This window comes from Erpetoichthys calabaricus, chromosome 14 (genome assembly GCF_900747795.2).
Source record: "Erpetoichthys calabaricus chromosome 14, fErpCal1.3, whole genome shotgun sequence".
NCBI classification, from domain to species: domain Eukaryota; kingdom Metazoa; phylum Chordata; class Cladistia; order Polypteriformes; family Polypteridae; genus Erpetoichthys; species Erpetoichthys calabaricus.
In genome coordinates, this window is record NC_041407.2 from 4,455,001 (window position 1) to 4,468,844 (window position 13,844).

Genomic DNA, 13,844 nt, shown 5'->3' on the forward strand with positions numbered 1-13,844 from the left:
CACACAGATGTAATTGGAAAAAAGCTAGCTGGAGAACTGCTGGCTGCTTTGTCTTTTACATCTTCTTGCTAATAAGGAGCAATTAAAACACTGAATTCAGCAGTTTAAGATTGAAGTAAGCAATTAAGGTTGGAGAACCTTAACAAGCGAGACCACTAAAATGAAGCATCAAAATGTCACTTAAGCAATATGTGCTTCATCAGCAATAATTGAGTTCTCGTTAAGGAACTGAGTTGGAACAAAAACAAAGCAATAATTAACGCATATTTAGTTATAGATTTAGATGAAATTAAAAAAACGGGGGGCGGCACGGTGGTGCAGTGGGTAGCGCTGCTGCCTCGCAGTTGGGAGACCTGGGGACCTGGGTTTGCTTCCCGGGTCCTCCCTGCGTGGAGTTTGCATGTTCTCCCCATGTCTGCGTGGGTTTCCTCCAGGCGCTCCGGTTTCCTCCCACAGTCCAAAGACATGCAGGTTAGGTGGATTGGCGATTCTAAATTGGCCCTAGTGTGTGCTTGGTGTTTGGGTGTGTTTGTGTGTGTCTTGCGGTGGGCTGGCACCCTGCCCGGGATTGGTTCCTGCCTTGTGCCCTGTGTTGGCTGGGATTGGCTCCAGCAGACCCCCATGACCCTGTGTTTGGATTCAGCGGGTTGGATAATGGATGGATGGATGGATGGATGAAAAAAAACGGGAGAGGGCAAGGTGAACCGTTCACTACTACTGCTTCAATACCAGATACAAGTGGAAGGAATCAATTACAAGCAGCATTATGACAAAAATGAAAAGAAAATAACTTTTCAAATATTGGAAATAATCTCTTTTTAGTAGATTGAATACGGAGGATATTCTGCAAAGTAGCGATGACTGCAGAGACTGAACAGCATCACAACCAAGTCGCAGAATGTATTGTGCTGCATACAGAAAGCACCCAGACACCATATATAAAAGTGGTCCTTTGCTTTCAGGAAAAATTAAATTTTAGGACCGAAAATCTGAGAAAAGCACAGCAACAGACTGTGATATCAAACAAATGCTGATGCAGTGCTGAGTCATTTCATGAAATGTACAACCTGGAAACACAAAATGCACACTGATACAACAGGTAACTTGCTTCTACTGCTGAGAAAATGACCAAAATATTCAGCAGCTTGTTGATCACATGTGAATGTTCACAAAGTGTTCAGCCTTAGGAAATGGATATGAACCTTTTGAAATCAGAGGGCTATACTCCATTACAAACAGATCTTTCCTTATGTAGTCACAGAGAGGAATGTCATAAAAATAAGATGCTCAACATTAAGTGAAATTTACTTTGGGCATGTAATTAGTATGCTGGAGACTGTGAAAATGCTCCTTACTATTAGCCCAAAACACTGCAGAGTGTGAAGATGCCTTTTCAAGCCTAAACCTCATCTTTACTAACATGAGAACTCTCTTAATGGTCCAACTTTGACACATTTGAATGCACCTCTACACACAGATCACTGGCTATGGTCAATTATAGGTACAGGACACTGTAAAGGTCATACTGTACCTCACAATTACCCTGAAAGTCAAACTGATGATGGTTTTGAAAGAGAAACTAATTGGTAGGATCTAAATTAGGCCTGAAAAAATATTTGTGAATATTAATGCATTATTTCAGCTCATTTTGATATTTTTCTGCACATTGGAAAAAGACCACACATCAACAGGATATAATCTTTTAAAAATCATCTATCTGCAAATATTTTGTTCCAAGAAGTAAAATGTATTTATATTGTGGCAGACGAGCGCTGTACATTTGTGTAAAACAAATCTTTACAAAGAAACAATGCTGGGCGGTCTCATGGTCTGGAACCCCTACAGATTTTATTTTTTTCTCTCCAGCCGTCTCGAGTATTTTTGCTTTTTCTGTCCCCCCTGGCCATCAGACCTTACTCTTACTCTATGTTAATTAGTGTTGTCTTATTTTAATTCTTACTTTGTCTTTTATTTTTCTTTTCTTCATCATGTAAAGCACTTTGAGCTACATTATTTGTATGAAAATGTGCTATATAAATAAATGTTGTTGTTGTTGTAGAAAGTCGCATGTTGTCCTGTATAAAAAGCTGGACTACCAGAAATCATACCTGGACTGCCAGTTTTGCACAGCTTGTAGCCCAATGGACTACCATAGCCATTCACAATCTGGTCACCCCTGAACATCTCTTCCACATTCTCTCTTATAATCATGTTCGTGAGCTTTTTGTGATTGTTAAAAAGAAAGATGAGATGCTGTGCTTGAGAACACATGCACTGAATCAATAACGACTAGAAAGTTACCAATTATTAGAGGAAGAAAACTGTTTTGCTAAAATTTTCAGAAGATAATCCATTATTTAACATTGCTTGACTACGCCATTTGCTGAAAGCTTGGCATCAGTATAAGCTCCTGTTCAGTGTCAGTCTATGCATGTGCTTAAGGAACTCTGTGTCTTGAAGGTGGCAAATACATCTACAGTACAACTTTCACTTTACTGCAACACACATCAGTAGACAGTATACCCGACATACACTCTGCCCGTTACGTGTCAGCACATCACAAATCAAGGTCTTTTCATTTAACTGGCGAGGATTTCACTCACCTGTGTGAGAAGCTGCTCCTGGGTCATCTGGTTAATCCAACGAGTGTAGCGCTCAGTTGAACCTTCTGGTTCTCTTTTCACTAAGCAGCCAATAATCTGAAAAGAAAGAGTAAGAATTGTGGTTAAGGTCACAAAAAACCAAGTATGGTTCGGAGGCAAAAATCTTAGACTGGCTGCAAAATGTGTCTTCTACTGCAGCTAAACACACACTGGCTTTTCTGCTGCATCTCCTTAGCCTGCAGTATTAAAAAGACTTCTAGGTGCAGAGTAAAAACTGGCAGGGTGTGTAACACTGCGGTACGACACCTGCTCAGCCTCAGGTAATGAAGTGAGCCGAGCGAATTACTGGATCATGGCTACCTTCTGTTGAGAACTAATACAATGCACATTTACAGTTGGAAGAAAAAACATGTGAACCCTTTGGAATTGCCTGGATTTCTGTATTTACAGCCAATAAAAGGTGGTCTGATCTTAATCTAAGTCACAATTACAGACAAACATGAGCTGACTAAACAGTTGGACTTTTCATGTCTATACCGAGTACATTAAGTAATCATTCAGAGTGTAGGCTGGAAAAAGAAAGTAAGCCTTTGCCTGTAATAACATATATCAAACTTTTGAAGCAACAGCCTCCACCAAGCATTTCCTGTATCGGTTTGTCCAAAACTCATCCTCATTGTTGTGCTGTTCCTCCCTTTCAGTTTATCAATATGTCTGAGTTGCCTTGATTGCACAACCCTCTTCAGTTAGGTTGAGGTTAGGACTCTGACTTGGCTATTCCAAAATACATATCTTTTTCAGCCATTCTTTAGTGGATTTACTTGTATGCTTTGGGTAATCATCTTCTTGCATCATCCCACCTCTCCTAAGCCTGAGGTCATGGACTGCAGCCCGTACATTCACCTGTAAAATGTCTTGATAAACCATTGAATTCATTGTTCCTTTAATGATCGCACGGAATCCTGACAGCAAAGCAAGCACAAACAATGATTTCCCTTCTAAAATACTTTATAGTTGGGATCAGGTTTCGGTACCGATGTGCCTAAAGGTCCAACTGTTGTCTCATCTGTAAAACAGAACATTTTCACACAAGCTGTTGTACACCATCTGGGTGGTTTTGGGCAAACCTGTAACATGCTGTAATGTTTGTTGTTGACAGTAGTGGTTTTCTTCAAGGCATTCATATCCATGGCACACCATTCTTGTGTAGTGTTTTTTGAGAAGTAGACACATGAACAAAGACTTTCACAGTTTGTAGACTCTTCTGGTGGCCTACTGCTATTACCCTTCTCTTTCAGGAGAGTAGCTACTGTCCTGAACTTTCTCCTGTAGTCAACAGTTTTTCTTTACCCTGGATTGAGGAACACCCAAAGCCTTTTCTAGCTTCATGCACCTATAATGCGTCTTTCTAAGGTCCTGAGACCGTTGTTTTGATCGAGACATGATTCACACAAGCCTATTTTTCTAGACAGGAACAGATTTGTCAGTAACCAGGCTTTGTGTGCCTTTATTTAAAGGTCCTGGGCAACTAGCACTTCCAGTCTCATCTCCTTAATTCAAATACCCTCCCTTCACTTAGCTTTAAGAGAAGTCATTAACACAAACATTCACTTTCTTTGCCAGTCTACAATGTGTATGATTACTCAAAGACATGAAAAGTACAACTGTGTGTATTTCTAATTTAGTCAGATTGTGTTTGTCTAGAATTGTGACTTGGATGAAGCTCACATTTTATAATTAATCCATGCAGAAATTCCAAAAAGTTTAACTGTTGAAATGAAACCCATGCCATCCCGCACAGTCACTTTTTTCTCCCTCTTCTATTTGGTAAATGTATCAAAACCTTCCATGCTGGCACCACTAGATTCAGGGTCAGTTTCTGACCACTTGTACAGTCCATTCCCACATCATGCACTGGCAGTGTGGAGTTTAAATGTCCTTCCTGCCTCTACATGAAATTTATGTAAGTCTTTATGAAAGTCAGATGAAGAATGCTGCTTTCACAAAGGTTAAAAATTTAAAAACTGTCACTGCAAGAATACCAAGTTAATTTATTTTCAGTCTGTTTATATTCTGAACGGCACACACTGGCTCTCTCTTCTGATGGCTATTTATTACGCGTTCCATCTTAAAAACAGCCTCAAACTGACAGAAGGCATCTTGCTCATAAGCATGTGCAGCTCATATTAAAAGATATACAGTATCTATTCTAACAGGAACTTTTACATTTTTTTTTTTTTTTAACTCTTTTTTAAAAAAATGTTTCTGTATAAATATATATGAAAAAGACGACATCAGCTGTCATGCGCATAATAAACTTCCTAAAATGCAGTTCCCCCACAGTGACCAGAAGTACAGTACAAGACCCTCTAGGACATTGGCCTTACAAATTCACACAACGCAGGACAGTCCCGTTTCCCAAAAATGTCCTGAGGCAGACAGAAAAAAAAACAAAAGGCCCATTAATTTGGTTGCAAGAGAAGAAGAAACAGAATCCTCCTCCTAGTCGTGCCATTGTCTTTACTCTGTGGTGGCCTGTCTGCTGGCACGGATGCCAGTATCCCAGTAATTTGTCTTGTGAAGGAATTTTGGATGACGTTTCAGACAGAAATGCAAGACGTATGCTTTGCCAGAATAAGCTGCAAGTGTGAAAAATTGGTAGAACAGTCTGTGAATTGTTTTGCGATGGAGTAAGCAAAAAGATAACTGATTATCACGGAATATATTAGTCACACACAGATGATAACAAACAGCTATAAACACCAGGAAAAGAAACAAAAAAAAACCCACCACACAATGGTGAAGCAGGGCGTGCCATTAGGGAGAACCTACAAAGATCAAACCTCCAAGAATATACAGCGCTCCAGACAGCATACAGTGGACTTGGAAAGTATTCAGACCCCTCGACTTTCTGCACACTTCATAGATTTTTAAATGGGTACTTTTGCCATTTCCACCCAGCAACCTTCTACATTCAATAACCAATAACGTTTTCAGAAAGGTTTAAAAATGTATTAAAAAAAATCAGCAACTGAAATGCCCCAAACATAGGAAGTAATCGAGCCTGTTGCGGTGTGCTCAGCTCACTCTTGTTTGCATTTATTCTCTCTGAGATGAGTCTGGAGGGAGCTTGACTGGAGTCCACCTGTGGCAAACTGAACTTATGGACATGGTGTAGAAAGACACGTATACCAGCAATTCACAATGCACGTCACATCAAAAAGCAAGCTGTGAAGTCCAAGGAACTCTCTGTAGACCTACATAATCAAACTGTGGCAAGGTACAGGTCATGGCATGGGGATAAAATCATTTCTAAAGCTTTGAGTGTTCCCAGGAGCGCAGTGGCCTCAATAATTGAAAAATGGAAGAACCCATCAGAAGGACAAGCATCTCATTACAACTCCATTGTTTACAGCACAGTAGTTAGATTCAAGCCACTCAAGTAAAGTCTGTGATTCTCAGTCTATCAGCACTCAAGTTATTTTAAAACAGAAACAACCGAACTGTTTATTTTGATTATATTACAAGAGGCAGAGGTTAGGGGCAGGCACTGATACAGCACATTTGCCGCATCCACCACATGACAAACCAACTCAGGATCCCAGATTTGGGACGTTCAAAACGTTTCTGCGTTTATATTTTCGTTGGAAACGGTGAGGGCGGGAGGAGTAGTAATTGGGCATTAAAAACTTGGTACAATGCTGGGAAAGTTGCATCACAAATGAAAGTGACTATGTAGAAAAGTGATTTATTAAATTCTTAATAAATAGAGTAAACAAAAAAGTTGTGTTCACATTTTGAACGTCCCTTGCAGTTACTTCCTTTAGATGAAAGCATCAATAAAATAAATAAAATGAAATGCATAGTACAAGTCATGCTTGTAAATAAATTCAGAAGCTTGCAAGAGACACAGTGGAGCACCGACTGTATAACATTTAGTACACTAGGAAGCCATCTTTCTATTTTTAATCCCCTTCTTTTCCTCTGGAGGGCCTCAGTCTAGCACTGGGCCAACAGGCAGCTCTAAGCCCACAATGCTTATGGCAGTCAGTTCCACTTTCTTTATATTTTCAATCCAGAGTAAACACCTTTGACAGCTTACCAAAGGAATGCAGCAATTGGGTGCAGAACAACACTTCATCAGCTGTATCATGTGGACTGTCTTGGATTTAAAATCACTAGAACCGCCTTAACAATAATATCTGGAGTAGCACTAGAAGGGACAGAAATGTGCAATGAAAAAATCCGTTCTAAAACCCTAGAACACTATTCTGGCAACTAAAACAAACCTTTCAAACTTTTCTAAAAACCAAACATGCTTTCACTTTGTCTTTATGGGTTACTGAGTGTAGAGATAGATGGGCAGAAAATGGCAAATGTAGCCATTTAAAATGCGATCTTTAACACCATAAAGTGTGCAGAAAGTGAAGGGGTCTTAAGTAAACATTTAGGAATCCATTTTAGACGGGCCTCCATTAAATGATCTTCATGGAGTCAATGGAGGCGCTCGAGAGACTGAGCGAGGAGTCGGAGTGTCTGGGCTTGCGAGTGTCCTGATAAAAACCAAGATCCAGGCCTTTAATGACCTCTTGGGCACAGCCATCAGCAGTGTGTGTTTGCGGAGGGAGTGTCAACCTTGTCGAGAGGTTTACTTACCTTGGCAGTTCCATTCATGTCTCTGGTGACTCTTCCTATGAAGTCAGTAGACGGACTGGGAGGACATGGGGGGTCATGAGGTCACTGGAAAGGGGTGTGTGGCGCTTCTGATATCTATGCAAAAGGACGAAGATCCAAGTCTTTAGAGTCCTGGTGCTTCCTGTCTTGCTATATGGTTGCGAGACATGGACGCTATCCAGTGACCTGAGACGAAGACTGGACTCCTTTGGTACTGTGTCTCTCCGGAAAACCTTTGGGTACTGTTGGTTTGACTTTGTGTTGGATAAGTGGTTGCTCATGGAGTCCCGAATGAGGCACATTACCTGCATTGTGAGGAAGCGTCAGTTACAGCACTACGCCCATGTGCCGTGTTTCCCCGAGGGTGATCCAGCTCATAAGATCCTCATTGTTTTGGGACCCGAGTGGCTGGACCAGGCCAAGGGGTCGCCCACATAATACCTGGCTGCGGCAGATAGAGGGTTGTTTCCAGAGGGTGGGACTGGACCATGTGTCTGCCTGGGAGGTTGCCAACTGGGATACCGAGTTGTTTCGTCATGTAGTGGGAGTGGCAACACACTGTACCAGTGAATGCTCCCCAACTTGACTTGACTTGATTTTAGATGGGGTCTTTAGTCGTATGGGTGGGAGTGGAGGGTTGACTTTTTCACAGATTGTCTTCTGAGCATAATATTATATGCAAATGGCATTTACTTTCATTTGACTGAGTTATGTTTCATCTCTTAAACAAAATAAAAAGAGACCACCTCATCGGCTGAATTTCTGTTTTTTCAGACTTCCACACCAGAGAGAGCAGAAGCCCGCTGCAGACTCATCATGAAATGCACAGGCTAACACATTTTTAACACAAGCCCATCAACGAGGAGTCTCATTTGCCATAAACCATAAAACAAGTACAGTACAGCGCAGTTTAGCGCACCAGTTATGTGGAAAAACAGTAGCAGCTTACACTGAAATGTGATTCCTTTTTTTATCACTATGTACTTAAAAAAAATGACTTACATTCTTAAGCAAAAGGGAAAGGGAAAAAAAATGAAAGCAGACTAAAGGGCATTTCGCTGTGCACAAATTATTTAGTCTGAAAAATTTCTCAGATAAAATACACCTACTGTATCAACTGCACACACGTTTGTTTGGACCAGACTTAGTTTTTCTTTATTTTTGTAATTTGTACTTGGCCACAGACAATTTATAAGTTAAAGTGAGCATTCTGTCCATGAAAGAGTGTGGGGGGGGGAAAAAGGCTTTGGGGTATCTATAAACTAAAATAATTAGTTAACAAGTCAGAAAATGACACCGATTATGATAAACATCATACAAATATAGCAAAACAGAGAAAGGCCTCAGAAAAGACCTAAAAACTAGATCTGGGTCTTCCCCCACACCACACCAAACTTTACAGGCCTGCTTTAGCCTACACTGGCCTAAAAGGGATTTTGGCTTCAAAAGTTCAAAATACATTGTAAATGTCCCAAAAATTACATAAAATACATAAAAATGTACCTGTAGGGAGTGGAACCACATAATCTCTGACAGGATGAGACAAGTCCAGAACAAAATCTTTATAAAACATTTAGCAGCACTTCAAAAAAGAAACAGCCTGTTAAGTGTGGCAGCAGAGTTTGCCTGAAAAGCCATCCCACAGCAAACAAATTTTAAAGAAAAATCCAATATCCGAGAAGCAAGAAAAATCCTGAAACCAGAAAATCGATCCAATTAAGCACTGTGACTGAAAGGTAGGATGGGCTGGCATCCTGGTTGGGTCAGCTGAACAGTTACAGGGGTGTGAGGCCCTCGTAATGGACGCAGAACATCGGTGGATGGCGGTCCATAAGACATAATGGAAGGACAGAGGAAGCTTGCCTTACAGGGATGTTTTCTCCCACAACACACCCAAGAGGCAGAATGCCTCTGCTGGGATTCCTGTGTGTACACCCACAGGGTTGCCTGGCAGTTGTAGATCCAATGAGCAGCCCTGCTGGGTTCCTTGGGTGTGCGACGGTGCAGTTTGGCTCCACACTCCCAGTTGCTCTAGGCAGCCTCTTGAACCCGCTACTGCCGATAATGTACCTAAGTGATAAGCCTAGCAAATGAGGACATAACACACAAACATAGCAAGGGGTAGGTGCAAAGTGTCTTGGTGCTTTTATTAAGCAATCAATTCAAGTGTCCAAGTAGTGCGTGCAAAAAAAGATCAACAAATAAATAACTTGATAAAAATGAGTGTCTCCGTCGAGGTTAAAATCCAATAGATATCCTTAAAAACAAGGTTAAAAAAACTCAGGCAGGAAACTATCCTTTACAATTCAAAGCCCTGGTGACATTTCTCCATCTTACCCTGATCGGAACCCGCAGCACAGACAGACGTCCATCCACCATGCGCAGACAATGTTTAATTCTGGACCGTGTCCCAACCAACAATCCCACAGCGTTCCGGTGTTCCACAAGGAGTCGCTGTCCTTGCTGCCAATTGGTGGCTCCTCCCGGCAACAGCACCCCTGAGCATAATGGCCACTCAACAAGAGTGATATCTTGGCCCCCTCCTGTGTGTCGTCCACACGCTCCTTTCTGGGGCTCACCTTCCCATCTGCCTGCTTCCTCCCGTCTTGCCCCGTCTCTCACTCACTCCTGTCTTTTGCTCTCAGTTTCTCTCTTTAACCTCCCTTCTCTTTCTTTGTTCTTCCTTTTGTTTCTCCTTATTTTTCTCGTGCCAACTCTAACTTATATGCCTCTGTGGGCTCAATGTCTTATTTGTGCACCAAAGAAAGCTAATGAACCAATTGAGATGGAGCAGGTGTGTCTCACCCCAATTACTTTACTAACTTCCCGCAGCTGTGCGAGCACGAACACCTATGGAGATCGAGCCGGCCAGTCAATTATTTATTTATTTATTTATAAACAGGCCACTGATTGTTGAGCTGCGGAACCCAATGTTCCACAGGGTGCTGCTGAGGAGGGCTGCTGGGAGAAGACTTCTGTAATTTAAGAAGGAAAAGAAGCATGATTCTCCAGAGTGATAACAGTAAAAACTCCAGCTGGCGGTAGAGACAAGTTCACCTTAAAATCTTTACAAAATTGAAGATTTAGTAACAAAATAATAGAAAAAAACAAAATGCTCAATACGCCAAAGAGGATTTGCCTACAAAAAGACTGAGTATGTTTAACCACAAATCAGAATCTTTGAAACACTTGCAGAAAGTAAAGAAAATCACTGAAAGAGCAATAAACAAAAAGAGAACCATCAAACACATTCAATGAATGGGGAGGGACTGCATTTCCCATGAGTCTTCAGGGCTGGGGATTAGCTCTCAACAGTGATAGACAGGTAGCCCTGCCTCTTGGGGAACCACCCACAAAACACAAAGGACATTAGAGAACAAATCTAAGCATGCACAAACTCAATTATAAGCAAAACGTACGAAAAATACTTACTTTTATTATTTGTCTTGATTTTGTGTAAGAGTCCTAACATAAATGATTGCGATAAATAAATCGAAAACAAATAAAAAATAAGACATTTAAACATAAGCCAGGGAGGAACCCTGGCTAACACACAACAGCAGCAGTTCATCAGTGTTTATATTCAGGGTCCTGCCAGGACAGGCTCTCTTTCACCACGGCTCTCCAATGATTGTGCATGTTAACCAGGTGACTCCAGAAGGCGCTCTGCTCTGGTGGCCTTGTAGCTGTACAGGACCACACCTAAACCCTGGCATGTTCACATTATATGGACTAAACAACATTTAAACTACTTTTAGCTTCCATGTGGCAGATGTCTACCCTGGAAGATGTTAATTTAGCATTTGTATACAAAACTTAGCCAAAACATGGAGGGGAAAAAAAAACACACACACAACGGTGAAGGCCATCTTGCTTAAGTCACCAAGAGGGCAATGTATAATTGTTCTCAGCTAGCTGGGAAAAAACATAAGGTTGCCCCAGCTGCCAAGCCACAACAACTGCAGCCAGCTCAAAGAATGATGAGGCCTGACTGGAGAAAACACACACATGCTTAAATAAAAGGTCATTCCTCACTGGGGTTTTATACACGCCAATTAAAGTAACAGTGGACACCACAAACTAATGATCACCTTAAAAAAAACTTAAGGATCAAAACTACAAGTTCAACTGTAGTATCAAGGATACAGCTTAGCAACAAGAAGACATTTAAACTTTGGCTTGGCAGGAAAATGTAGGCTACAACAGTGAAAGGCCTGAAGAAGCCATAAACTGCGAACAAACCCGCAAGGCTGTAAGAAGAGCTGATAATTTCACTTCCAAGAAATTTCACTGAGTAAGAGGACAAAGATGACCCACAATGGCAAAAGAGAGCAATGGTACCACCAAAGCCATTCCGTCTGGCCTTCACAAATTCTGAACCTTTGTAAGAAATAATCTTGATGAAACCCATCGAGGCAAGCACATATTCAACAGGTTAGCAGACTGTTTGCATGGCATAATATTCAGGTGGTTCCAAAGAATTGAAATGCATTTTTAAATGTTCTAGTCACTTCATCAAAGAAGTTATCATACGTCTGTTTATCACATATTTTTGAAAAAGTCGAGTCCCATTCAAAAACAACAGTGATCTACTTCTTTTTTCGGCTGCTCTCGTTAGGGGTTGCCACAGCGGATCATCTTCTTTCATATCGTTCTGTCCTCTGCATCTCCCCACTCTTTTTCGGCCAACAGCAGCCCAATTTCCACCAGCACCCTGTTGGCTAACAGTACTGGTGGTGGTCGTCGATAACCCAGGGGCTCGACCGATCCAATATGGAAATTTGTATTGTTGTCCGCATATTGATTTGGCAAAATTTTACACCGGATGCCCTTCCTGATATAACCCTCCCTATTTATCCGGGCTTGGGACCGGCATGAAGAAACACACTGGTTTGTGCATCCCCTGTGGCTGGGTTTCAAAAACAACAGTGATAATAGAATGTAATGAGTAGCATAAGACGTAAAGTACTGTACATATACAGTGCATGCAAAATTTTAGAGCGGTTCACTCAACTTTGCACCCATTTTAAATTTGATGCTACTAGGGGGCTTTGCCCCCTGCTCGCTTTGCTTGCCAACATCCTGGCCTGCGCTACTTGCTAGCCACTTCGCATCTCTGCCGCTCACGTACGTGGATTTCACTTTCACCAAGCAACAAATCTTTTAATTCTTGGGGATACGCCTCTTCATTGGGAAGAAAAGCTACTTTTCCATGATGGCAAAACGAATTAAGACGATCTACAAGTCTCCAACTTAAAGTTTAAAGCCGAACAAGAACTACATACTTCATATCATATCATCTATGTCCATATATTCGATCTCTTTACACTGTTCCGTTATTTCACCAAGTAATAATTTCCGTTTGTTTGCGCTAATGCGATCTTTACTATCAGTTTTTTGAAATTTTTCAAATTTTAGTACTTTCACAATCTCTAACCTGCTCTGCATGTGTATCATGCCAACGTTTTTGAACCTCTTTACGACGTTCTACTTTGTCTTCTACTCTCAGTCTTTTATTTCCGATCCCGCTTGGAGCTGAGAGCACAGGAACTGTGTCTGACAATAGCATTCACACGAATGAGAAGCGAGTGGACCGTTGGCGTGGTTGTCAATGTTTGAGAGGAGGGCGGGACTTGTCAAAATCTCTTCTCACGCAAAAAGTCTCGTCTCGCGGGACCTGAAATTATCTCCGAGAAAGTCTCGTCCCAGGATTTCCTTTTATAATAGAGAGATTTAATTTGCACAGTCACCATCATTGACACCGCAAGGAACTTGAGTCACATGCTCTGTGACACATTCTTTAAGATTGGGCTGTACATCATTAGATGTCCAAACTTTGCTTCAATAAAGGAAAAAAAAATGTGCAACACTCTGGTCCAGTCTTTGTGCAGTCACACAGAGAAATAAAAACAAAAAACACCTTAGCAGCCACTCTTATAGCCTTGAGTGTTTTTTGCAGTTTGTGACTTCTTTAGGCCTGTCACTGTTGTAGCCTACCAGCTTCCTCGAAACCCTGACCTAGATAAAAGAGTTAAGATAATGGATAGACGGATGTATACTGTCTTTTTAAGCTGCTCTCAATTTATGAAATGTGTTATATAAATAATTTCCTATTAGGATTATTCTTTTAAAAAAAAAGGCCACTGTGGTTTTCAGTTTAAATTCTTTAGGCAGAAAAAAAAACAACATAAAGAAAACCGGGTTTTTAATTCTGCTTGCATTACCTACTAAGAAAAGCGCACACAACAGAGGGCCTGTTGGAAGAACACATGTGTGGCTGATGGGATGTTAGTTCGGTTTTGTGCCAGAACTGCCAAGTACATTTACTCGGTCCTGTCATGCCCATTCAAAATCAATATTTAGCTTCCTGCTTCATCCTGAAATAATTCTGTGGTCAGAATGCAGTGGAGCTTTCCTGAGTCAAAGAGGGGAATTTCAGAGCAACAAAGGCTCCCATTACAACAAGATCTGCTTCTCTAAAAATGCTTCTGAGTCAAGGGCGCAAAGCACACCTCCTGTTAAACAGAAAAGGTAAATCTCATCGGTCAGATCATTTTCGTGATTAAA

At 41.2% G+C, this 13,844-nt stretch overlaps 1 protein-coding gene across 7 annotated transcripts in view; it reads right to left on the bottom strand.

Annotated features, from left to right (window-relative positions):
- Positions 1-13,844, bottom strand: part of b3gntl1 (UDP-GlcNAc:betaGal beta-1,3-N-acetylglucosaminyltransferase-like 1) — a 202,296-nt gene that overhangs the window by 82,216 nt on the left and 106,236 nt on the right. For all 7 annotated transcript variants that reach the window (XM_028818653.2, XM_051918949.1, XM_028818654.2 and 4 more), the window contains one exon: positions 2,604-2,699. In XM_028818653.2, coding sequence (XP_028674486.1) covers positions 2,604-2,699 — 96 coding nt within the window. The remainder of the gene's footprint in view (positions 1-2,603; positions 2,700-13,844) is intronic.